Source organism: Sus scrofa, chromosome 1 (assembly GCF_000003025.6).
Source record: "Sus scrofa isolate TJ Tabasco breed Duroc chromosome 1, Sscrofa11.1, whole genome shotgun sequence".
NCBI lineage: Eukaryota > Metazoa > Chordata > Mammalia > Artiodactyla > Suidae > Sus > Sus scrofa.
Window position 1 is genome coordinate 239,297,485 of NC_010443.5, and position 27,552 is coordinate 239,325,036.

Sequence of the window (27,552 nt, forward strand, 5' to 3'; positions counted from 1 at the left end):
CCATTGATGTACTGTCCTGTTAACGATACTGCACCATTTCAACTAATAGAAATTTTGAAATCAGCCGTGTTGCACCACCTAGGACCTCCAGTGTGGTAATGAATAGGAATGAAGAGAAGGGACATTCTTGCCCTGTTCCCGTTCTTAAGTAGAATATATTCTATCTTGGTTGATGTCCCGTGTGCTCTTGAAAAGAATGTGTATTCCGCTATTGTTGGGATGGAGTGTTCTGTAAATATCAGTTAGGTCAGTTTGGTCGATGATGTTACTCAGCTCCTCTGTATCCTTACTGATTTTTTTTGCTTACTGCTTCTACTAATTACTGAGCCAAGCGTTTTGAAATCTCTAGTTATTAACTTTATTCATGTGTTTTGAAACTCTAATGTCAGTTGCAGTCACACTTAGGATTATTATATAGCTTCCTGATAAATAATATATAGCTCTTTAATTAAGAGTAGTATCCCTCATTATTCTTTTGTTTTGTTTTGTTTTTTGTCTTTTTGTCTTTTTAGGGTCTCACCTGCGGCATATGGAGGTTCCCAAGCTAGGGGTCCAGTCGGAGCTGTAGCCGCCGGCCTATACCACAGCCACAGCAATGCGGGATCTGAGCCACCCCTGCACCCTATAGGTTACACCACAGCTCATGGCAGCACCAAATCATTAACCCACTGAGCAAGGCCAGGGATCGAACCCATGTCCTCATGGATGCTAGTCAGGTTCGTTAATGGCTAAGCCACGATGGGAACTCCCCTTTTTATTCTTGATAATGTTCCTTGTTCTGATATTAATATACTCATATATTTTCATGATATATCTTTTTCTAGCATTTCAGTTTTAACATAATATATTTATATTTAAAATAGTTTTCTTGTAGATGGTACATAGATAAATATTGCTTTTATATCTACTCTGCCAACTCCTTAACTTCTTATTGGGATATTTTAGTCATTTATACTTAACATAATTGTTGGTAGGGTTGACTTTAAATCTGTCGTTTTGCTAAATGTTTTCTGTTTGCCCTATCCGTTCTTTGTTGTTTCTGGTTTTTTTTCCTACTTAACTTTTTTTTAACTTCTATGTGATTTTTGATTGAATTTTTATTCTTTTTTGTCTTTACAACTAGAATATTAGTTATACCTCTTAACTTGTAGTGGGTTTATAATAATCTCTTTATTGCATTCTCCTTTCAAATAATATATTATACTACTTTATGTGTAGTATAAGGACCTTCCAACGGTATACTTATAGTTCCTTTCTCTCATTCTTTGTGCTGCTGTTGTACATTTTACTTTTACGTATATTGTACACACCACATGAGTGTACATTTTTGTGATATAAGTGTCTGGATCTTGCTTGTGGTGATGATTACATGAGTGTGTGTATGTGTGTGTGTGTGTGTGTACATAAACACTCAGTAAACACTACACAGAAGATGAGTGAATTTTATTTTATGTAAATTACACCTAAATGAAGATTTTAATATAAGTATGTGTATTGTATGTGTATCTTTCTATCTATAGATAGAATAAGAATATAGACCTAGTGTAGGACTTTCCTAGACTATTTAATAGTATTGATTAAATGGTGTTGGTGCTGGTGGTGGCAATTTGGGAAGAGTTAATATTTAGTAAAGGGAAGTACATAATACATACTTAGGTTGTTTGCCATTTTAAACTGTGCTATCATTCGAGTATCATATTTATAATCAAAAGCACCCACAAATGAGCCATTTTGTCTCCCTTTTAAATTGGGCAAATGAGGAAATTGCTGCAGCTATCTGCCATTTCTCCTTTCTGTTTTCTAAACCGGAGAAAAAAGAAAGTTCTATGGGACAGCACCATTGAAGAAAAAATTAACAGGATGTCCATGGCTTGCTCCTTCCTTCAGTGAAAGACTGAGTTCACTTTTCCTGGCTGCTTAGCTGTCTGTCTCTGAGTGTATCTTCCTTCTGTTTACCATTAGTCCAAAGACAATATGAATCTGGAAAAAAATGCCTGTTATTGATCAATGAAAATCCTTAGCCAAGGTCCCCATGGATTTCTTTGTACTAAAATTTATTAGTCACTTTTCACTGTTTCTCTAAGTTGCCCTTTCTATTTCATATGACACTTTTGAACATGGGATTCTTTTTGGTTCTTTCTTCTTTTTGTTTATGTGACACTGTGAACTTTGCTCTTTCCACTGCCGTCTCTTTGGGCCCTTTTTCTTATCCTTTTGCAGGTTCTTCTTCTTCTGCCCATCTCTTAAATGGCAGCTTCAATAGCAGTCCATCATTACCCTGATTTTTGACTCTCTGGACTCCAAATACCACACATATGCTGAAGACCACCCCATCTATAAGTAGCAGCTCAGATGTCTGACCTGAGTTCGTAGTGAATACATCTTCGTGGCTGCCTGAAGAACAGCCCAACCTCCGTGTGTCCAAAATGATTTCACTCCCTTCTTCTCTTGCAAACCTGTCTCTTCCCCACCTAAGTGTGGGTCATTACTGTCCACCATGCTTCTAAGCTAGAAATTTGGGGGCCTCTCTCATCACTCAAACCAGTTAATTCCTGTTGATTCCACTTCCTAATTACCTCTAAAATTGACTTTTTTTGTTTATTCCCAAGGCCCTATTTTCAGATCTTCGTATTCTCCAGTTCTTACAACTCATTTATCTTTCTCCTTCAGGTTTATTTTCCCTACCACTGAGTAGTAGTTCTTCCTAAAATGCAGAGTTGATCCTTTTATTTTCCTATGTAAAGTCCTTCCATTGCTTTTGGCAAAATACAAATGTATTAGCCTAAGATAGCCATCTCTCCTGGGTCTGCCTCTTTCCACCTTTCAGTCCTCAGCCTAGAGTCTTGGCTGTTCATTCACATCCAGCCACTTCCCTGCCTGGAATCCTCTGCCACCTTTGTACCTTTCGAATTTTCTCTTTCTTCTACTTGGGGCTGACACCTCTCCCCATCCCTACCCCTGCCTCCTTTGCTTCCTTGCTTGGCTGATTCCATCTTGTCCTTTAGGATTCCATCAGGCCTTCTCTCACCAGGGAAACATTCCCTGACATCTTCCCTCCCCAGGCTAGTCTTTGTGTCTGTCTCTCACCCCTGCGTTCTTGTAGTGTTCCGTGCTTTCCTCTACCAGAGCAGTTATTTCCCTGTGTTGTAAGAGCACAGCAAGGATTCAGTAATAGTTTATGAAATAATTGAACATGTGTAAACGCTGAAAATATACGCACACAAAAAAATTCACAAACTAATGAATCATTATATAACCTTCTACTGTGTTCTTGTAGGTGAAGATGCTGGAAGCAGATCTGGTTTCAAAAATGCTACGAGCTGTTCTGCAGTCTCATAAGAATGGAATAGCATTACCCCGGCTCCAAGGAGAGTACAGATCCTTGACTGGAGACTGGATCCCCTTCAAACAATTAGGTTATCCTACACTAGAAGCCTATCTGAGAAGTGTGCCAGCAGTTGTCAGGATAGAGACTAGTAGATCGGGAGAGGTAAGCAGGTAGTTGTGTGTGTCACAAGCGTCAAACCAGTTCTGAATTGCCTGTCTGGCTCTTTGCATCTCATTATTAGAATAGAAGTCAAAGTGAAAAGTGCTAGCTAAGATGGGTAGTGATAGAGACAACAACATCCGGAGCACAGCCTAAATAAAGTGCTTCCATTGTAAAAATAAGATTTTAACCAAATTAAATTTTAAAGTTTCAAGTTGAAGTTGACCCAGTTTCACTGTCCAAGCAAAATAACTCTGCTCGAGAGGTTAACTGCCTAAATGTCAGACCTATATGGCTGTTTTTGCCTGGGTCACTAACAAGCTTTGGATGACTGACTCTAATAGGCAGTTTTAAATTCTCATCATTTGACCTGACTCCTGTCTATTCCTGGTCTGGAAGAGAATCCTAGTTTAGTCCCTAACTGGTCGACCAGCACTTTTTGTTATCACAGGGCCCTCCCTGCTGTCCTCCCTGTCTTTAGTCCCTTCTGTCCCTGGCCTGTTCTCACTTGTACACTTCAGTAATGCTCCTCGTATTATTCTATAATTTTAAATCCTTTCGTTTCTCTGCAAGAGTATTTTATACATAGAATGGGCAGTTGGGTGATAGCAAGTCAGTTTTTTATTGCATGTAACCTGTGACCCAGCAGTTTCACTTTTCAGTGTACAGTATAGATATGGACACAGCACCATCCAAGACAAAAAGGGACCTGCCCACCCCAAAACAGTACATTTTCGGATATACATTTCTACGTATGTAAATAAATGGAACAGGTTTAGAGTATTTCTCACCAGAACTGAATAATAGCTGTTCCTCTAGGGGCGTGGGTATGGGTAGGAGAGCCAGTGGGTGGAAGAAAAAAGAGACCCAGGATGGGGAGGGTAGTCAAAGGTTCACCTAAATCTGTAATAAATTTTATATAAGAAGATGTAAATTAATTAAATATTAATAATAAATCTTTCTTCAGCAACCCTAGTTCTCCCAGGCAGATTTAAACCCTCCTTTCTGTCTGCTTGGCATCTTGTAATACATCCAGTATAACAGTTGACATAATGTTTTCTGTGTAGCCTCTTTGTCTCTCTTTCCTTCATAAGTTTCTTGGGGATAAGAGATTTAACCCTTAACAGTTGGTGCTTAATAAGTAAGTATCGAGGAGTTCCTGTTGTGGCTCAGCATTAATGAACCTGACCAGTATCCATAAGGACACAGGTTCGATCCCTGCCCCTGCTCAGTGGGTTAAGGATCTGGTATTGCCATGAGCTGCAGTGTAGGTCACAGATGTGGCTCGGATCTGGTGTTTCTGTGGCTGTGTTGCAGGCTGGCAGCTGCAGCTCTGATTCGACCCTATATGCCACAGGTATGGCCCTAAAAATATATAAATAAATAAATAATAATATGTGTTGAATCCATAAATGATCAAATGTCTGAATTACCTAATAATTTAATAATGCTTCGTATACTTACCATACTCTGATTTACTCAGCTCTTTATTCTCCTCTTTTGGTTATTTTTAATGTTTCCAGGTTTTGATTTTTTTTTTTTTTTTTTTTTTTTTGTCTTTTTGCCATCTCTAGGGCTGCTCCCGCGGCATATGGAGGTTCCCAGGCTAGGGGTCGAATCGGTGCTGTAGCCACCGGCCTACGCCAGAGCCACAGCAATGCGGGATCCGAGCTGCGTTTGCAACCTATACCACAGCTCACAGCAACGCCAGATGGTTAACCCACTGAGCAAGGGCAGGGACCGAACCCGCAACCTCATGGTTCCTAGTCGGATTCGTTAACCACTGTGCCACGACGGGAACTCCTCCAGGTTTTGACTATTAAAATAACCCCTAATGCACATATTTGGGTATGTAACTTTTCTTCGGAATTATATTCTTTTTTTTTTTTTTTTTTTTTTTTTAACCAACTTTAATGTACTCATTACAATGGTTTAATTCCTTGAGGTTTTTTCCAGAGTTCAGATATACTTTTTTTTATAATGATTTCTATTTTTTTCATTATAGCTGATTTACAGTGTTCATCAATTTTCTACTGCAAAGCAAAGTGACCCAGTCACACACACAGGAATACATTATTTTTTCTCACATTATCATGCTCCATCCCAAGTGACCAGACATAGTTCCCAGTGCTATATATCAGGGTCCCATTGCTTATCCATTCCAAAGGCAATAGTTTGCATCTATTAACTCCAAATTCCCAGTCCCTCCCACTTCCTCCCGCTCCCTCTTGGCAACCACAAGTCTTCTCACCATGTCCATGTTTATCTTTTCTATGGAAAGGTTCATTTGTTCCCTATATGATGTTCCAGATATAAGTGAAATCACATGGTATTTGTCTTTTTCTTTCTGACTTTAGTTAGCATGAGAGTCTCTGGTTCCATCCATGTTGCTGCAAATGGCATGATTTTGTTCATTTTTATGGCTGAGTGGTATTCCATTGTGCACATATTCCACACCCTGTTAATCCAGTCATCTGTGGGTGGACACCCGGGTTGTCTCCATGTCTCGGCTACCGCGAATAGTGCTGCAGTGAACATATGGGTGCACGCATCCGTCTCAAGGAAAGTTTTACCTGGATATATGCCCAAGACTGGGACCGCTGAGTCACATGGCAGTCCTATATATAGTTCTCTAAGTTAGCTCCACACTGCTTTCCACAGTGGCCGCACCAACCTACATTCCCGCCAACAGTGCAGGAGGGCTCACCTTCCTCCACACCCTCCCCAGCATCCATTATTTGTGGACTAATTAATGATACCCATTCCGACCAGTGCGAACCAGCACCCCACAGTAGTTTTGATCCGCATCTCTCCAATAATCAGTGAAAATGAGCACCCCCTTCATTTGCCCATCGGCCATTGTATATCCTCCAAGGAGAAATGTCCATCCAGGTCTCCTGCCCATCCTTCAGCTGGGTTGTTGGCTCTTCTTGCTGCTGAGTTGTATAAGTTGTTCGTATATTCTAGAGATTAAGCCCCTGTCAGTTGCATCATTTGAAAAGATATACTCTTGAAGGTTATGTTGTTCCATCTTCTGTAATGTTCTTTGTATGGTGTCTTATGTGACCAACAACACTGCCTGTACCAGATTCAGCTGAAAAAACTGTCATTCCCTTATCAACTTTGCCAAATATCTCATCAATTTAGCATTCAATGACATGGTAAAGATTTTTAAAAAATGGAATTATATTCTTATAATATCTTTTCAGGACTAGAAATATTGGACTAAGAATGTTCTGGCTTATGGTGTAAAGCCTCATTGCTTGCTTGTTCTTGATTTCAACTTAGAATCAAAGACATTAACAGTAGATGGGGCTCTAGAGGTCCTCTAGTCCCAACAGTCTACATACTTTTTTCAAATCTTTTTTTCAGATATCCTATATATCCCATCATTTTTTTTTAAGACAAAAAGCTGAGCTACTGTATTTTAAGTAGATGCCTGAGAGTCCAGGGCCTCTGCTTGCCCTGTCCTGCCCTGAGGCACCTCCCTGGGATCCTATGGCTCCATTAAACCATTTGAAAACCCCAGATCTAAGATCTTCCCTGTCTTACAGCTGATAATACTGAGATTTTGGAAGTAAAGTTATTTATCCCAAATAACCCAGCTAATCTGTTGCAGTGGCAAGACTAGGATTCAGTGGTCTTTTAAGGGGTAATACAAATAGCAGTTATGAGTGTATACTTTGAATTCAGAGAGATGATCCAGCTGTGTGGCTTGAGAAGACTGCTTTACTTCTCTGAGCTTCCATTTTCCTGTGCATAAAATGAGAATAAAATATATCTCACAGATTACATGAGATAATATGTGCAATATATGCAGTTTCTTTTGGTTTGTTAATCCTATAGTACCTTGTGCATTTTAGATACTTAGTAATTACCTGTTTAAGGAGTCAGTGAAATTTTCAATTGAGGAAAGATTATTATTCGGTGTGCTAGACTATGCTTGATTTCTCTTGCAGAAAGTATAATTTCCTGTAACATTACCAAGGAGAGAGAGACATGAATTTGCATACAGCTTGATTTGGGACATGTGAACTCACAAAATGCACTTTACAAAATCAGCCTCTAGGTACCAGGGAATCTGAGAAATGTTTCTCCTCTCGCCTTGCCTTTCATGATTAGATTACCTGCTATGCCATGGCGTGCACAGAAACTGCAAGAATTGCTCAGCTTGTGGCTCGTCAGAGGAGTTCTAAAAGGAAAACTGGGCGGCAAGTTAACTGTCAGATGAGAGTAAAGAAAACCATGCCATTTTTTCTAGAAGGTAAGATCTTTTCACATGCTAAAAATTTTAAAGCCTGTCTGTGAATACATTGCCATATGGAAATATTGTTTATATTCGTGATAAATACTGATATTTGTTAACAGTCTTATGTCAAAGGAGACATCCTGAAGCTGGTGTTTCCATTTGAAATTAAGTGAACATGATGAGCATGACCTACTAAGTGAAGTAATTACACAGTGTGAAGTAACTCAGCATTGATTTTAATTAAACTTATTATGGGAAAGTGTGCTTTCATGCATTATTTTGAGGGAAAGCCTCCTCTACATTATTGGATGAACCAAGAACCTATGAGTTCATGTCTTATTTGGGAAATCATGTCTTTTAGTATGAATCCTCTGTTTGCAGAAAAATATGAATTATATAGTACTCAAAGGTAGTATAGGCAAACTCAGCCAGTGTTTACTGAACATTTAGGTCAAAGAGCTTATAATCAGTTCTAAAACTAAATTCTCAAGAAATAGTTCTATGATAATATAATAGAATAGATGGCTTAAATGCCACAGTGAGCATTTTAGACAAAGGAGCAATCATTGTGAGAATGGCAGTGGAGGGCTTTGGCTTTGTGGTGAAAGGGAGGCTTGCACCCAGACCTCTAACAACTGGAAGAGTTTAAACTGATGGAGAAGAGATGGGAGGACCAAGATGTTGCAAGAATATGAGGTGACTACCACCGAAGTATTAGTTGGTAAGTAGAGGGAGAGTAATGGGTTAGTCTAGCAGATGAAGCCACATTTCAAAGTACTTCATCTGCTGAATATGTACCAATCTACTCTCCCCCTGCTGACCAACCCTCCAGTGTCCACCTCCTCATATTCTTACAAAGCTGTGCTGAGTAATAGTCACCCATAGGAAACACCTGGACAGGGGAGTGATGTAATGAAACCACGGTTTGGGGAAGCTTATTGATTCCGTTATGTATGCCTAACTTCATAGGAAAACCAAAAGCAACCCTCAGACAACCAGGATTTTCTTCAGATTTTTCTCTCAGCAAAAAACACAATCCAACACTGTTAAGAGACAAAGGAAACTCTCTTGGACTTAAATCTGATGCTGAAATGCCGCCTTACACATTACAGACAACTATTGGAAATGAAGTGTTCAAAGATGTTCCAGTGCAGAGGCATGTGACCATGTCTGCCAACAACAGGTATTTGGGCTTTGTCTGGCTAAAAGGAGAAGTTTGGTGAACCTAAGATAATAAATGTGAAAAATGTGTGTTCAGGGTAAGAAGGGAATACTTTCTGTTTTGTGTAATGTAAATTCACATGTTAGTAGGGAAATGCATCATTACTGCTTAGTCTAGTCTGCTTTTCCTGGCTGCCTGAATGTCATTCTCTGAATATCTCCGTTTTGTATTTTTTGGTGCATTGTTGGTCATCACTCCGTGTAGAATTCATTTTAAAAACTCTCACAAATTACTCTGAGATGCTATTTCAGCATAACCCACTTTTTCCAAAAACCTTTCTTACAATTCATTTTGTAAGTTTTAAATAAAATCTCATTAATTTGTACACTCTACTGTGTTCCAATAATCATGTCCACAGTTAGACAGTAGCATTATCCATCCATGTGCCAGAATACTGGACTGGCAGTAGTACCACAACCTTAAAGTCTTCTTTTGAATGCTGCCATTCACCAGCCAGGTGAAATACGTGAAAGTATGTCACCTTTGGGGGCTGTGGTGTCCTCATTTTCCCAATGAAAATGTTAGTGATATCCTCATTTGCCAATAGAAATGTTAAATGGATCAGTATCACTAGGTGATATCAAAGTTCTTTTCTGGCTCAAAGTTTTATGGTTTTATGAGGTAACTCAGGTCAGCAACCTATGACCTATGGACCAAATCTGGCCCATTGCCTGTTTTTGTAAATAAAGTTTTATTGGAACACAGCCTCATTCCTTTGTTTCTGTATTTGTGGTGGGTTTTACACGACTGCACAGTTGAATAGTTGTGCAGAGACAGTGTGGCCTGCAAAGCCTAAAATAAGTACTATTAGACCCTTCACAGAAAAAGTTTACTGTCTTCTGGTATAGATGGATCAGTATCACATTCTTCCACATTTGGTATCACATTCCTTTGCCTCTGCGAAACAAATTTTGTTGTAGTGTATTCCTGTAAATAAATCAACGTTCAAAAATTCCATTTTGTATAAAAGATAATCCCCCTCCCTCCAGGCACTCCCCCAACCCTAGAATATTTAAAAAATTAAGTTTTTTAAGTTAGGTAAAAGGGTACTAATTTTTTATATTTTGATATATTTTTAAAGTAACCCTTAACTATTTTTTATAATAGTATATATTTAATGGTGTTTATGGTTATTATAATTTTGATAAGGGTTATAAAATACACAATTAAAACTTGGATCTTAACCCAGAACACTAGTCGGGTCCAGTATGTGACTGAGGTACCATTTCTCCTCTGGTTGTGTGCTTAAATTTCAAAATTTTGAATTGAATCTATAAGACAGTAAAACTAGGTATTCTAGATTATAGGCCCAGAGGAGCATTCTCTACCCAATGGTCTAGTGTTTCCTACCCCTCACTGTATGGCCCAGGTAAGTGCCTTCTATCCCTGCAGATAGCACCAGCAGTGACTGTGAAGGTCCTGCCAGCACCAAGCAGCCCAAAGAGTGGGCTCAAGGTGGCACTCTCTGACCTGCAGCCTAGTGTGCTCCAACCCCTCCCACCTGGCAGCACTGGGGCCAGATAAGTGCATTCTGCTTCCATAGCCAGCACCTGCAGAAATCAAGCAAGAGCCCCAGCAGCAGCAGGTTAATGTACCAAACTAGAATAGCACCGTAAGGGCCCTGAAAACTAAATTATTGTTGAAACCACAGTGTACAGAAGTGGGCCGGAAGGTATATGATCAACCTAAACAGAGTAGCTGCCAGCTAAAACAGGACATTTGGGTAGGATCCAGAGTCTCCTAATACATGTCCAAATGTCCAGATTACAAATGAAGAATCAATTGTTATATTCAACTTGAATGAGAAAAGATAATCATTTGGAGTTCCCTGTGTGGCACAGGGCAAACAAATCTGACTAGTAACCATGAGGCTGTGGGTTCAATCCCTGGCCTTGCTCAGTGGGTTAAGGATCTGGCATTGCCATGATCTGTGGTGTAAGTTGCAGGTATGGCTTGGATCCCACATTACTGTGGCTGTGGCGCAGGCCAGCAGCTGCAGTTTGAATTCAACTCCTAGTTTAGGAACTTCCATATGCCACAAGTGAAGCCCTAAAAAAATAAATAAATAAAAATTTTAGAAAATAAGAGTTATTTGACAAGGATTTAAAAGCAGTTGCCATAAAAATGCTTCAATTAGCAATTGCAAATACTTTTGAAAAAATGAAAAAATAGAAAATTCACCAAAGAAAGAGAACACACAAAAAAGAACCAAATGGAACAACCAAAATAAAAATGGAAGTGTATGATCTCAGTAGGAGAATGATACGACAGAGAATAGAATCAGTGATCTTGAAGATAGAACACTAGAAATTATGTAAAATAATTAAAAGAATAATAAATAGACTTAAGCAAAACAAATAAAACTAATTGAGCCTGAGGGGCCTATGGGGAAAGAAAACATCTAGCAGAGCCTTAGGGACATGTGGGGGAGATAAAATATAATACTTGTATTATCAGAGTCTTAAAGGAAAGAGTGGGCTGAAGGAGTATTTGAAATCATAATGACTGAAAACTTCTCAATTTGGCTAAAAATACAACCTACAGATTTGAGAAACCTAGGACATCCCAAATAGGATAAATCTAAAGAATCCCACACCAAGACACATCAGAATGAGGCTTATGAAAACTAAAGACAAAGAAAAAATTTGAAAACAGCCAGAGAGAAATGACACATCGCCCATGGGGTAATACCAGTTTTATGTGGATTTCTCATTCAGTCATGAAGGAACAATTAAGGAAGGAAACGATACTTTTTTTTTAGTGCTAAAAGAAAAAAACTAGTCAACCACAAATTCTATATCAAGGAAAAACATACTTTGGGAATGATGGGAAAATAAAGACATTTTCAGGTGAAAGAAAACTGAAAGAATTTGTCACTAGCTGACTTACTCTTAGAGGGTAACTAAGGGAAATTCAACAGAAAAGAAATAAATAGCTTGGAACTTCAGAAAGGAAAGAAGAGAATGGGTAAAAACAGGTGTAAATAAATGTATTAGCCTTCTCCTCATGAGTTTCTTAAATCATATTAGTTTGAAACAAAAATTACAATGCCATCTGATGAGGTGTATGTAGAAAAAAACTGAAAACAATTACATTTGTAAAGTATGGAGGGCAAGGAGACCTAAATGGAAGTAAGGCTTTTACATTTAAAGTAGTAAAACAGGAGTTCCCATCTTGGCACAGTGGAAATGAATCTGACTAGGACTCATGGGGTTGCAAATTTGATCCCTGTCCTCGCTCAGTGGGTTAAGGATCTGGCATTGCCATGAGCTGTGGCCTAGGTCGCAGATGCAGCTCGGATCTGGCATTGCTGTGGCTCTGGCATAGGCCAGCAGCAACAGCTCTGTATCGACCCCTAGCCTGGGAACCTCCATATGCCACAGGTGCATCCCTAAAAAGACAAAAAATAAAATAAATAGTAAAACATTGACACCAGTAGACTATGGTATTATATGGTATTGGAATGCATAAAACAACCACTAAGAAAACCATACAAAGTGATATACTAAAAGACACTGTAAATGAATCAGAGTGGAATTTTCAAAGAAAATGACTCACAAGAATGCAAGGAAAGAAAAACAGAAGAATGAGTAACAGGAAACAAATAGAAAACACATAATAAAGTGCAGACATAAGCCCTAACATGACAATAATTACTTTAAATGTAAAAAACACAATAAAAGATGTTCAATTTTATTATTCATTAGGGAAATGTAAATTGAAACTATAGTGAGATACGACTCCAACACACCTATAAGAATGGAGAAAATAAAAGATAGTTTTACAATAATAGTAAATAACCTTAGCACCTCACTGACATCAATAGTTAGACCATCTAGACAGAAAAATCAGTAAGGTAAAATGATTTTAAACAACACATAGACCAGTTGGACTTAATAGATATCAAGTCCAACTGGTCTGCTGTCCAAAACCAGCAGAATACACATTCTTTTCAAGTTTACTGGGAGCATTCTTCAGGATAGATCACATACTAGGTCACAAAACAATCTTCCACAAATTTAAGAAAGTAGAAATTACATCAAGTATTTTTTATGACCACAGTGGTATGAAACTGAAAATCAACTGTGGAAAGAAAAATGGCGGGCGGGGGGAGAAAAAGAAAGATTAAATTCCAAGCAAACAAAGTCCAGGACTGGATGGCTTTACAGGCGAATTCTACCAAACATGAAGAACTAATACCTATCCTTCTCAAACTATTCTAAAAAATTAAAGAGGAGGGGATACTCCACAATCATTCTACAGGGCTACCTAAATTATCCTCAATACCAAAACCAGACAAAGCTACTACAAAGAAAGAAAATTATAGTTCAATATCTTTGATAAATATAGATGTAAAAAGTCCTCAACAAAATATTAGCAAATCAAATCTGATAATATATAAAAAGGATCATATACTGTGATCAAGTTTGATTTATTCCAGGGTCACAGGGATGGTTGAACATTTGCAAATCAACCAATGTAATATACCACATTAACAAAAGAAAGTATAAAAATCACATGATCATCTCAATAGACACAGAGAAAGCATTTGACAGAATTCCATATCCATCTGTGATAAAAATTCATCAAAAGTGTAGAGGAAATAGATTTCAACATAATAAAGGCCATTTACAACAAACCCTTAAACCAGCGTCATACTCAGTTGTGAAAAGCCTTCCTGCCAAATCTGAGAACAAGACAAGGATGACCATTCTTGCTGCTTCTGTTTAACATAATATTGGAGAATTTCCCTAGTGGCCCAGTGGTTAAGGATCAGGCATTGTCACTGCTGTGGCTGAAGTTTGATCCCTGGCCTAGGAACTTCTGCATGCTGTGGGTGCAGCCAAAAACAAACAAACATGCAAACAAACAAACCCCATAATATTGAAAGTTTTAGCCACAACAGTCAGACAAGGAAAAGAAATATCCAAATTGGAAAGGAAGAAGTAAAACTCACTATTTGCAGATAATATGGTACTTTATATTTAAAACCCTAAAGTCTCCACCACACAACTGTTAGAACTAATAAATGAATTCAGCAAAGTTGCAGGATACAAAGTTAATATACATAAATCTGTTGCACTTCTGTACATTAATAATGAAATATCAAAGAGAGTTAAAAAGCAATCACATTCAAAATCACATCAAAAACACATCAAAAATAGTAAAATAGCTAGGAATAAACTTAACCAAGGAGGCGAAAGACATGTACTCTGAAAACTACAAAACACTGTTGGGGGAAATTGAAGGTGATACAAAGAAATGGAAAGATCTCCCATGTTCTTAAATTGGGAGAATTAATATTGTTAAAATGATCACACTACCCAAAGCAGTCCACAAATTTAATGCAATCCCTATCAAAGTACCCAGGACAGGAATTCCCATCATGGCTCAGTGCAAGCGAGTCTAACTAGCATCCATGAGGATGCAGGTTTGATTCCTGGGCTTGCTCAGTGGGTTAAGGATCCAGCGCTGCCGTGAGCTGTGGTGTAGGTTGCAGATGTGGCTTGGATCCCACGTGGGCTGTGTATGTGTATGTGAGCTTGGATCCCATGTAAGCTGTGTATGTGGCTCAGATCCCACGTGTAGCCCAGTAGCCACAGCTCGGATTTGGCCCCTAGGCTGGGAAGCTCCATATACCATGGATGCGGCCCTTAGAAGACAAAAGACAAAAGACAAAAAAAAAAAAGAAGTACCCAGGACACTTTTCACAGAACTAGAATAAATAATCCTAAAATTCACATGGAACCACAAAAGACCACAGATTGCCAAAGCAATCTTGAGAAAAAAGAACAAATCTGGAGATATAACCCTCCCAGACTTCAGACAGTACTAAAAAGCTACAGGAGTCAAAACAGTATGGAACTGGCACAAAAACAGATGCATAGGTCAATGGAACTGATTAGAGAGCCCAGAGATGAACACTTGTACCTGTGGTCAATTAATCAATGACAAAGAAGACAAAACTGTGCAGTGGAGAAAAGACAGTCTTTTCAACAGTGGTGCTGGGAAAACTGGACAGCTACATGTATACACTGCTCTCATACTGTATACAAAAATAAACTCAAAATAGTTTAAAGACCAAAATGTAAGACCCAAAACCATAAAAGTCCTAGAAGAACATAGGCAGAACACTCTTTGACATTAATTGTAGCAATATTTGTTTGGATTTTACTCCTAAGGCAAAAGAAATAAAAGCAAAAATCAACAAATGGGACCTAATTAAACTTAAAAGCTTTTGCATAGCAGAAGAAACCTAGTGGCTGGCTCAGCAGGTTAAGGATCCAGCATTTTGACTGCTGTGGTGCGAATTTGATCCCTGACTGGGGAACTTTCACATTTGCAGTTGTGCCTCCCCCCCAAAAAAAACACCAAAAAAGAATCCATCAACAAAATGAAAAGACAACCACAGGATGGGAGAAAATATTTACAAATGATGTGACTGATCAGTTAATATCCAAAGTATATAAGCAGCTCATACAACTCAGTATTAAAAAAAAACCAATACCAAACCAAAAAAAGTGGGCAGAAGACCTGAATAGACATTTTCCCAAAGAAGGCAGATGGCTAATAGACACATAAAAAGATACTCAACATCGCTAATCATTCTATAAATACGCAGTGTTCGAGAGGATGTGGAGAAAAGGGAACCCTTGTACACTGTTGGTGGGAGTATAAGTTGGTGCAGCCACTGTAGAAAATAGTATGAAGTTCCTTAAAAAGCTGAAGCTAGAGCTACCGTATGATTCAGCAGTTCCACTCCTGGGCATATATCCAGAATGCAAATCACTAATTTGAAAAGATACATGCACCCCAGTGTTCATAACAGTGTTATTTACAATAGCCATGACATGGAAGCAACGTAGGTGCCCGTCAGCAGACAAATGAATAAAGATAATGTGGAATATATATATACACAATGAAATATTACTCAGCCATTAAAAGAAATGAAATTCTGCCACTTGCAGCAATGCAGAAGGACCTAGAGAATATTAAGCTTAGTGGAATAAGAGAAAGATAAGTACTGTATGATATCAGTTATATGCAGAATTTAAAAATTAGTACACATGAATGTATATGCAAAACAGAAACAGACTCAAAGATATAGAAAACAAAGTTGTGATTACCAAAGGGGAAAGGAGAGGGGGAAGGAACAAATTAGGGGCATGGGATTAACAGATAAAAACAACTATGTGTAAAATAGATAAGAAACAGTGATATATAGTATAGTACAGGGAATTATAGCTATTATCTTGAAAAAACTTATCATGGAATATAGTCTGCTAAAATACTGAATTGCCATGCTGTAACCTGAAACTAGTATAATACTGTACGTCAGATATACTTCAGGAGTTCCCGTTGTGGCACAGCATAAATGAATCTGACTAGTATCCATGAGGATGCGGGTTTGATCCTTGGCCTTGCTCAGTGGGTTGGGGATCTGGCATTGCCATGAGATGTGGAGTAGGTTGCAGATGCCACTCAAATACTGCATTGCTGTGGTGTGGCTGTGGCCGGCAGCTGTAGCTCCGATTCGACCCCTAGCCTGGGAACTTGCATGTGCTGCAGATGTGGCCCTAAAAAGCAAAAACAAAACAAAACAAACCCCAAATATAAATACACTTCCATTACAAAAGTAGTGATCATATTGAATCTAGCAAGGATGCAGAGAAAATGGATTACTCATACATAGCTGTTGGAAATATAAAATTGTGTAGCCACTCTGAAAAATAGTTGGGGAGTTTTCTTTAAAGAAAGACTAAACATGAGACAACTGTTTGACCCAGGAATTCTAGTTTCGAGCATATACCCTAGAGTAATGAAAACATATCTGCACAAAAACCTGTAGACAAATGTCCATAATAGTTTTATTCATAGTAGCTGAAAACTGGAAACGACCCACATGTCCTTTAGTAGGTGAAAGGTTCAACAAACTTGAGTACATCCACACTATAGAATACCTCTCAGCAGTTAAAAGGAATGAACTACTGATATACGCAAGAGCGCCAGTGGAACTAAAGGGAATTACGCTGAGTGAAAGGAGCCACACACTGTTACACACTGTGTGATTCTATTTATACAACATTCTTAAAATGACAGAATTACGGAGCTAGATAGAGAACAGAGAAATGCTTGCTAAGAGTTAGGGGTTGGAAAGGGGGAAGGGTGTGGCAATAAAGGGGTAGCAAGAGGGAGCCTTGTAGTGATGGGACCACCACTTAGTTGTGGTTACCTGGACCTATATGTGTGTTAAAATTGCACAGAGCTATACACACACATATAAAAGTGGTGAAATTTGGATTAAACCCCAATGTTAGCTGCCCAGTTTCGATACTGTACCATGCAAGATGTTAAGGGAAACTGGGTGAAGAGTATGTGGAACTTCTATGCACATTTTTTTTTTGCAAATTCCCAGGAATTTATAAACATTTCAAAATAAAAGTTTAAAAATGTATGCCAAAAGTTTTATATATGGTTTTAGTTTTGAGAATTAATATGTGCTTTTGTCTTTTGCCTTTCACCATAAGAATTTTGAATTCCGTAAAATAGAATATCTTGTACATTCTTGTACAGTGATTTCTAGAACTACGTACCTAATTATCTTCAGCTGTCTTTCTTTGGGTGGATTTTATTATAGACTTTTAGTTATAGAATATTAAAGATGTCGTAAAACATCTTCATCAAATCTTTTGTAAAGAGCATAATGCAAACTGAAAGATATATCTTTAGAGAAATATGAATACCATCTGGTGGCAGAGGTTCTGGGCAGCCTTTCTAATTAAAAAATCGAAGAAGTTGCTCTGACCAAAATAGAAAAATAGAGAAAGATTTTATTTCTTAACTTGTGGAATATTAAGCAGTAATATTAAGTAGTATAAGCTATTATGAGTTTAAACTTTTTAGAGTCGCCAAATCTTTTCAGAAGCTGATGAAAGCTGTAAATGACCTTCCAGAAAAATTAATTTGTGTCCATATACATGTATCTTTATGTACTAGTGTAGTAGACACATGGGCACTGGGAATTCCAGTCGTGGCTCAGCAGTTAATGAATGGGACTAGTAACCATGAGCTTGCAGGTTCAATTCCTGGCCTTGCTCAGTGGGTGAAGGATCCTGCGTTGCCTTGAGCTGTGGTGTAGGTCACAGATGCGGCTCAGATCCCACATTGCTGTGGCTGTGGTGTAGGCTGGCAGCTGTAGCTCTGATTTGACACCTAGCCTGGGAACTTCTGTATGTCGTGGGTGTGGCCCTATAAAGCCAGAAAAAAAAAAAAAGATACATGTGCCCCAGAAGTCTATTCTCAAAAATTCTGGTTAAGAACTCATGCCTGCCAGTTAACAAACTGGAAGGTTCTAGAAAAATAACGTGATATTCTCTAATATTATAGATATCAGTCTAAGTTTACCGTGTGTCTACAGTAAAATAGAAAAAATAAAATAAAAAATGAGGGTATATGATTGCTTTGTAGTTTCTCTGGGAAATGTCTACTTCTAAAATAATATGGAGTTCCCGTTGTGGCGCAGTGGTTAACGAATCCCACTAGGAACCATGAGGCTGTGGGTTCGACCCCTGGCCTTGCTCAGTGGGTTAAGGATCCAGCGTTGCCATGAGCTGTGGTGTAGGTCGCAGATGCGTTTCGGATCCCGCATTGCTGTGGCTCTGGCGTAGGCCGGTGGCTACAGCTCTGATTCGACCCCTAGCCTGGGAACCTCCATATACCATGGGAAGCGGCTCTAGAAAAGGCAAAAAGACCAAAAATAAATAAATAAAAAATAAATAAATAAAATAAAATAAAATAATTCGTAACCATTGTATTTTGTTAAAGTGGTAAGATTATTAAGATGAACTTTTTAATATATTTATGCATAAAACATAGATGAGGGAGTTCCTGTCATGGCGCAGTGGTTAACGAATCCGACTAGGAACCATGGGGTTGCGGGTTCCATCCCTGCCCTTGCTCAGTGGGTTAACGATCCGGCGTTGTCGTGAGCTGTGGTGTAGGTCGCAGACGAGGCTCAGATCCCGCGTTGCTGTGGCTCTGGCGTAGGTTGGCGGCTGCAGCTCCGATTGGACCCCTAGCCTGGGAACCTCCCATGTGCCGCGGGAGCGGCCCAAGAAATGGCAAAAAAAAGACACACACACACACACACACACACACACACACACACACACACACACACACACACACACACACACACACACACAAACATAGATGAGTATGGTACTGAAGGCTAGGGTTCCATTAGATGTAGAAAGAGAGAAGTTGCTGTGTATATACTGTTGTAAGATCATAGACTTTGAATACTAATGAAGGGCTGTTTGTCATTAGCCCATGGGCACCGTGATTGAAAAGACATCTTTCGGGAGTTCCCGTCATGGCGCAGTGGTTAACGAATCCGACTAGGAACCATGAGGTTGCGGGTTTGATCCCTGCCCTTGCTCAGTGGGTTAATGATCCGGCGTTGCCGTGAGCTGTGGTGTAGGTCGCAGACGCGGCTCGGATCCCGCGTTGCTGTGGCTCTGGCGTAGGCCGGTGGCTACAGCTCCGATTCAACCCCTAGCCTGGGAACCTCCAAATGCCGCAGGAGTGGCCCAAGAAATAGCAACAACAACAAAAAGACAAAAAAAAAAAAAAAGAAAAGAAAAGACATCTTTCAAGTATTAAGCTAAAGCAAATGAATGTAAGTTTCCAAGACATTGTATGCTTAAGACTTATGTATGGTTTTTTTTTGTTTGTTTTGTTTAGGGCTGCACCTGCGGCATATGGAAGTTCCCAGGCTAGGGTCAAATCAGAGCTACAGATGCCGGCTACAGCCACAGTCACAGCAACGGAGTATCCAGGCTGCATCTGCAACCTACACCACAGCTCACAGCAACGCCGGATCCTTAACCCACTGAGTGAGGGATCAAACCTACATCCTCATGGATACTGGTCGGATTTGTTTCCACCGTGCCACAATGGGAACTCCATCATGTATGAAATATTTGTAGGAGGTGTTGTCTAGAATACATTTATTGCTTTGTTGTGACTACAAAAGTACTAATGTGTATGGCGTTGAAAATTTGCGAAGTCTAAGCAAAAGGAAGAAAAAAGATCACCTCTAGTCCAGACCTAAATGTAAACATTTAAAAATCTCTTTCTGTGTTCTTTACTTACATGGTTTTAAAACTAGAGATTGGATCATGCTGTCTATTACTATTTTATAAGGTGTTTTAAAAGGCAGTATATTGTGAACATTTTCCATATGACTAAATACACATCTACATTATTATTTTTAGTGTAGGTATCCATTGTCCAGTCACCTACTGAATATAAATGGTTTTCACTGTTGTAAGCAGTTCTACAAGGAACATACTTATAGAACAATCCTTATTTGTATTCATAACTAGTTCCTTAGAATAGGCTCGTAGAAATAGAGTACTGGGTGAGAGACTCTCTGGGTAATATGTACACGAAGACTTTACTAATTTGTGCTCTCAACAGATTATGCCAACTAGATTCTTACAGAAACATATGGGAGTGATCATTAACTTGTACCTTTGCCAACACTGGGCATCAGTTTTTTATTTGCTCCTCTGAAACATGAAAAAAACATGTATCTTAATTTCCATTTCTTTGATTTTGATTCTTAAGGACGTTATATTTCTTCATATGTTTATTAACCCATTTATAGATCTTTCATGAATTACATGTTTTTGTCCTTCGTTGTTTTTTTTCCTAATTGGTAAAAGTGATTTATAAATTAAGGATGTTGACCGTTTTGTCCTGTAATATGTTGGCAGTGTTTCCTCAGTTTTTTTCTGTTTCTTGTTTTTTGTCTCTTTGCCTTTTCTAGGGCCACTCCCACGGCATATGGAGGTTCCCAGGCTAAGGGGCCAATCGGAACTGTAGTCGCCAGCCTACGCCAGAGCCACAGCAACTTGGGATCCAAGCCACGTCTGCCATCTACACCACAACTCACGGCAACGCTGGATCCTGAACCCACTGAGCAAGGCCAGGGATCAAACCTGCGACTTCATGGTTCCTAGTCGGATTCGTTAACCACTGCGCCATGACAGGAGCTCCTCCTCAGTTTGTTTAATTATGGTATTTTTGGTGTACAAAAGCTTTAAACTTTGATCTAGTTACCTATATTAATCTCTTCCCTTATGGCTTCTGCCTTTAGGTGTCATGCTTAGAAAAGCATTTCTACCTCCATCTTACATAATATGTCTTCTGTTTTCTTTTAGAATTTTTCTGGTTTCATTTTTGCATTTAAATCTTTAATTCATCCAGAATTAATTTTGTTGTATAGTGTGAGAGTAGCAAACTTTTTCCTGTTAGCCAGATGTCCTGATACCAGTTATGACATAATCCTTTCTCTCCTTGCTGATTTGAAATGCTGTCTTTACCAGTACTAAATTGTTATGAACGTAGGACTCAGTGTCTGGCCCTTACATTCGGAATCACGGATTACCAGTCTCCTCGTTCGCAGGCCAAGCTACTCAGATTATCCTTAATTTATAATAAGTGCTAATAACCTTTACTTTCTGCTTGCTCCTCTCTCAACCTCCTAATTTGATTTGTTGCTTTTGTCATGTGCTTTTATCACACCTACCGTCCTTTTTATAGCTTAGTAGACTTTGTTCTTATATATAGATTCTGTCAGTGCATTAATTATTGTGTAACAGATTATCACAAATTTAGCAGTTTATAGCACATACTTATTAACCCCTGGCTTCTGTGGGTTAGGAATCTGAGAACCATGTAGCGAGGTCCTCTGCATCAGAGTCTCTCCTGAGGCTGCAGTCAAGGTATTGGTCACGGCTGGGGTCAGCTGAGCAGGAATTCCCTCCAGGCTCCCTCACGTGGCTGTTGGCACAGTCCGCTCCTTTGGAATTGTTTCGCACTTCCATCTGCCTGTTGGCCAAAGACCACCTTCAATTTCTTGCCACACAGGCCTCCCCAAGTGGGCCATTTGCCTCATCAAAGCCAGCAAGAGAAAGATTATGCTAGCAAAGTGGAAATCAGAATCTTTTGTAATCTAATTATGTATAATCCCCTCAACCTTGAAATATCCTATTGATTAGAAGCAAGTTACGCAAGGGGAGGGGACTACGCAGGCTGTGGATACCAGAGGCAAGAATCACTGGGGCCTGTCTGCTAGTTCCTTATCACAGTCAGTTTCCTCAACTGTATGTATAGACCATGTGAATAATGATCCCTTTCTCCTGTTAATCACTGATCATTGCCCTCCGACCCAGTGCCTGGCACATAATAGTAGGTTCTTAAATAAATATTTGTGGGATAATATTGTGTCTCGAATAAATGGTATATGTTTAAACTGGGGGGTGGGGGGAAGCAGCCTAAGTATTTGTCTTTTAAGAAACAAAATAATAATGGCAATTCCCATTGTAGCTCAGCAGTAATGAACCCGACTAGGATCCATGAGGACACAGGTTTGATCCTTGGCCTCGTTCAGTGGGTTAAGGATCCAGCGTTGTCATGAGCTGAGGTTTAGGTCTCAGATGTGGCTCAGGTCCCATGTTGCTGTGGCTGTGGTGTAGGCCCTGCAGCTGCAGCTCCGATTCAGCCCCTAGCCTGGGAACTTCCATGTGCCGCAGGTGCAGTCCTAAAAAGAAAAGAAACAAACAAACAAAGTAGTAAGTCTCCTATACTTGTTTTAAAACTGGTTGGACCTGTGTTATTTGCTTTTCATATGTCCCTGTGATTTTTCTTAAATATCTTTCTTTTGCTGTGTAGACTCTTTCCTTTGCATTAGACCTACCAACGCTTGGACCATGGCAGTCCCAGCCCTATCCTTGCTGTACTTTCCTCTTTGCTCATAACCCTCTGCTTGCTTCTGGGAAGCTGACTCATAGCAGGGAAAGGTTCCAGTTTACATTTTTAGGGCCCTGGTACAAGGGACAGGATCACTGTCTCCCTGCCAGTTCTGCAGAAGTAGGAGTTGATTTGTTTTTTGGCCTCTTCTGTTATTACCCAGACACATTAATATACAAATATGATGCATTTACAATTGCAGAGCGTCATATACGAAATAAGCTTTTACTGGTAGCTTACAATCTAATCATTTCCTTTAGAATTAAAGTGTTTTGAGGAGATGTGTTTCCTTTTCAAAGAATTGATGTCATTTTTAGAGTAGTCCTTACTGTTCAAAAACTTGAAATAGGTGTGCTGTTCCACTATCACACACTCTAGTCCCATACCCACTGCTGGGCGAGATGTCGTCATTGATTTATTCAGTAATCCTATTCATTCTTTTGATATTCACTCCCCCTTGCATGTACCAAGCACTGCCCTAGGCACTAGAAACACAAGTAATTAAGACAGTTGGAGTCTAGTGAGGGAGGCGGACATGAACACAGATGATTTCTGTGTGTAGGTAAGAGGGTTATTTCTTTGTCCTCATATTTGGAAAGTGTTTTTACATATATCCAGTAAAATTCACATAAAAATTATTTTGGAGAGGGCATGAGGTGGGAAATCTATGTTTCTTTTCTAAGCAGTAGGTTGAGCAGCACCCTCTCTGGTTTGAAATGCCATTTTTATCATGTGCTGAGATATAATGTCGGTTGTGTTTCTAAGTCGTGTTTTACTTATCTGTCCAACTATTTTAAATGTTGTATGTTCGTAACACATTTCAGTATCTGGTGATGCAAGTCCTTCATTTTATAGTTATATTCCAAAATATTCTTTATGTTCAACTATTTATTCTTTGCTTTATTTTCTTTTTTCTTTTGTATTGCTCAACCCCTAAAGGTGATTAATTGGAAATTTGACCTCCAAATTTAAATTTTTTTAAATTCCTATTTTAAATTTAGGCTTTAATAGACTTTTCTCTGGCAGATATGAAACATGAGGGCTGATACCAGGTATCATTTTAGTTCTTGTGCCTTTTGAAGAATTTTCATGACTTATTTTGCAACTCACTGACACAGAGGCTTTAAAATGTTGTGTTTGAAACTTGGTGTTGACTTTGCTATTTGAATTTTAACTCACTTCTTTTTATACCTTAGGTTTAGCCCAAAGGCATCCCTTCCACCGCCTTTTCAGATGCACATCTCAAGAACCTGTTCTAAGGAAATGAGTGGTATGTTTTCTAAACATTGTCTGGATAACACATTATGTCTCCTGGAACCTCAGAGCCCCCTCAAAAATGTCTAGTGGTGGCTTTTGACGTTTGATTTTACCTTCTCCTACCTGGCCTGTATCTCTCCTCCCCTCTTTCCTAATTTCTTTACATTATAAATTGAAATGACCTAAAGAGAAAATAATACCTCCATGGATAGCATTATGATTATTCTGACTTGGGGCCCTCTTCACATCAGACCTATCCTGTTTCACTTCCACGTGTCACCTGCACAGTTACCTGTGTCCTTTGTCACTCCCTCACTTGTCAGAGAGTAAGATTTAAAGCACATAAATAAGGGACTCAAACTCATAAAATAGTTTCAGATACTCCACCATGTAAAAGCTGGACCCTAACCTGAGCGCAGTGACCCCTAAGCATCTGAAAATGAATATAAATGAATATAAGTGTGTAAAATCCAGAAGAACTGTTAAGAAAACAATAGAATACTTGCTAAAGTTGAAGAACCTAAAGTTTAGAAATGCACCCACTCATTGTGTGTCTTCCACCCAAAGTGTGAGCCCCCTACTCTTAGACCCACCCGAGGGACCCTGTGTTTTCAGAATTAGTACTTATGCTGCACAAAATTTAAATGTGGTTTTAAATGATTTGTTACTTTAACTGTGATTCTTACTGAGTTGAAATCATTTTTTCCCATAGGAATACATCTCCAGTATTTCTTAGGGAAATTAATTGAACAATATGATTTTTGTTTATATCAGTTACTTTTATGTATGCATTTTCTGAAAAAATGAAAGTAAAGTCGTATACCTTTTGGAGGTTGTTAATCCTTTAACTTAGAATAAGCATTTTCTGCAGAACCAAGAGGACTTGTTTCAGGAGTCACCCAAGAGCTGATTTACATACACTTGTGCATAACCTGTCCTACCTGCTGGCAGCCTAGGTTACTTTCCTTGATTTGTTTAACAAAAAGATGTGGAAGGCTCCGGTGGCCCCACAGAGTAGGTGCATTTGCAAAGACTCCAACTATGCTTCAGCCTTTGACTCTTTTTAAGAGAGGGACGGGGCAGTTCTAAGAAACTCCTCTTTTCCTTCTTCTTGGTTCTTTTGTATATCATTATTTGGAAAGAATTTTATGAATTAGCTATGCCTTTAATAGAAAATATATGTAGACATCCTGGACCCTTCTGTTCACTGAGCCAAACTAAGTCTTAGCAAGGGCAGGTCTTATGCTCTGGGGTGGGAAAAGCAGAGTCAGCATCCAACCATCCTCAAGGAACAGCTCTCTCTGTGGCTCCCTGGCATCCTCAGGGGCCAGCATCACCAGCCAGCCCATGTGCCTCTACCAGCCAGTTTGAAAAATGCAGTGAAAATGGTTGAATCCCAGCAGAAATACTACCTGATTCAAACATAAACATATTTTGCTTATAGATTATGATTTTTAATATACTCTGATCTGCATCTTAGTTTCTAAATTTCTAAATTTATTTATGTTTATAAATTGAGGATAGGATTATTATTACAGGTGTATCAATTTTGAACTTCTATTTATAGCTATTTTTTTCTCATTAAGGGAAAATTACCATATCTTAAAATATCGACATTTATTTTTTATAAAGTGTTCTTCAATCTTACTATTAAGGCATTATTCTTAATGCTTTAAATTCAACATTATATGGAGTTCCTGTCGTGGCTCAGTGGTTAACAAAACTGACTAGCATCCATGAAGGTGCAGCTTTGATCCCTGACCTTGCTCAGTGGGTTAAAGATCCTGCACTGCCGTGGCTGTGGTGTAGGCTGGCAGCTGCAGCTCCGATTAGACCCCTAGTCTGGGAATCTCCATATGACATGGGTGCAGCCCCCCCCCAAAAAAATTCAGCATTACATATATATCATATATATCATTTTTGTCTAAAATTTAATCTTTCTTAGTTGCAATTATAAAATAATTGGTTAACTAATACATTTCACTATTCTTAATGTAGCAAGGTCATCCTGATATTTAAATTAAACTGTGAAACATCTTTGCAAAATAAAGGGGCTGGGATCCCTCTCCATGTGGCTGTAGGTCAAAACGTAGAGTGACTTGTGAGGGTCCTGCTCTGCCTAATTAATCCTGCTCCTTCTGAAGTCCCTTGACCCCGGGGAGCCTGAAGTATACAAAGCCTAAAGATAGAAATACAAGATGAGGTAATGGGGTCAATCTAAAAATGTTAAGCATTTTGGTTAATTCTTCATTTTTTTAATTTAAAGATAATTTAAATCAGACTGTTGAAAAACCAAATGTCACGCCTCCTGCTTCTTACACTTATAAAATGGATGAGGTTCAAAAGCGCATAAAGGAAATACTAAACAAGCATAACAATGGCATTTGGATATCTAAGCTTCCACATTTTTACAAAGAGTTATATAAAGAAGAACTCAATCAAGGAATTTTACAACAATTTGAACACTGGCCTCATATTTGCACGGTACGTTTCTTCTTATTTCTCCCTCCTAATCCCTGCCCCACGTTCAGATTTTGAGTTATAAGTCACATCACCTTTTATTTGGGGGGCATGAAGTACGTAACATAATATGCTCCATTAATCTGTAGCACATATCAGTTCTTATTAATAGAAGAAGTATGTCAAGTTCAAGGATGGTGTGTGTTGCATATTTTGTTTTAAATTATTTTAGAATACATTAATATGTGATAATATCTATACCAGTTTGTATTGAACTATTACCAGTAGATGCTGATGGCTTTGTCATTTTAATAACTAGAACTTAGTGGTATTGGAACATTTTTTGCTAGCCTCAAATTTCATATGCTTGTTCTGAGCATTTTTAAAGACACTCACCGGAACAAATTTTAGTTATTTTGGCTAATTATTTATAGACTATCTTTTTAAAAAATATCGGGTTCAGATTTAAAAGTTTTACAAAAGTCTTTGGAGAAGAAAATTGAGAAGTGAGCTGCCGTCAGTTTCCATACCTGTTCCCACTTGAGAATCTTTTACAATAAAACAATGGATCCTCAGAGTAGTTTATTAGAAATCTTAGTTCAGCCAGAGATAGAGACAACTAGATTGTTAAATCAAAGCAACTAATTTTTAGATATTTCTTTTTTTTTTTTTATGTAGAATGTATTCAATAACATAACTTTTAAATGGTAGCATTAGCAGTTACTTGGTGCTTCTAAACTTATATAGAGTTAAATATACATGATGATTATTGTTTGACAGAGGGCTTTCATTTCTTTAACTTAATATATATTTTGGCTCCCAGCCCTGTTGGGCAAAGTGGAGGCCACTCCCTCCTGTAAGCACCTGGCCTAAAGATAGCAGGTGTTTTTGTAACCGTTTCTTCCTCCAAGGCAGTGATACTCACTCCAGCCCCATGGCTTTCCAGGCAAGAGTCATCCATCCATCTGTCTTGTTCATCTATCATTCACTGTTCACCTACAGGTGCTAAGAACACCTTAGGGCAATGTGACATGCTGATGAATGTACATTGTGAAA

The 27,552-nt window shown here is 38.8% G+C and overlaps 1 protein-coding gene across 4 annotated transcripts in view; it reads left to right on the forward strand.

The window, feature by feature from the left end:
* Positions 1-27,552, forward strand: part of TDRD7 (tudor domain containing 7) — an 82,931-nt gene that overhangs the window by 11,857 nt on the left and 43,522 nt on the right. For 2 of the 4 annotated variants that reach the window (XM_001924680.5, XM_013993677.2), the window contains exons 2-6: positions 3,278-3,490; positions 7,610-7,751; positions 8,706-8,919; positions 23,976-24,049; positions 26,303-26,520. In XM_001924680.5, the coding sequence (XP_001924715.1) occupies positions 3,284-3,490; positions 7,610-7,751; positions 8,706-8,919; positions 23,976-24,049; positions 26,303-26,520 (855 nt within the window). In that variant the 5' untranslated portion in view covers positions 3,278-3,283. The remainder of the gene's footprint in view (positions 1-3,277; positions 3,491-7,609; positions 7,752-8,705; positions 8,920-23,975; positions 24,050-26,302; positions 26,521-27,552) is intronic. The other 2 variants (XM_013993678.2, XM_021066290.1) reach the window with 1 other exon arrangement.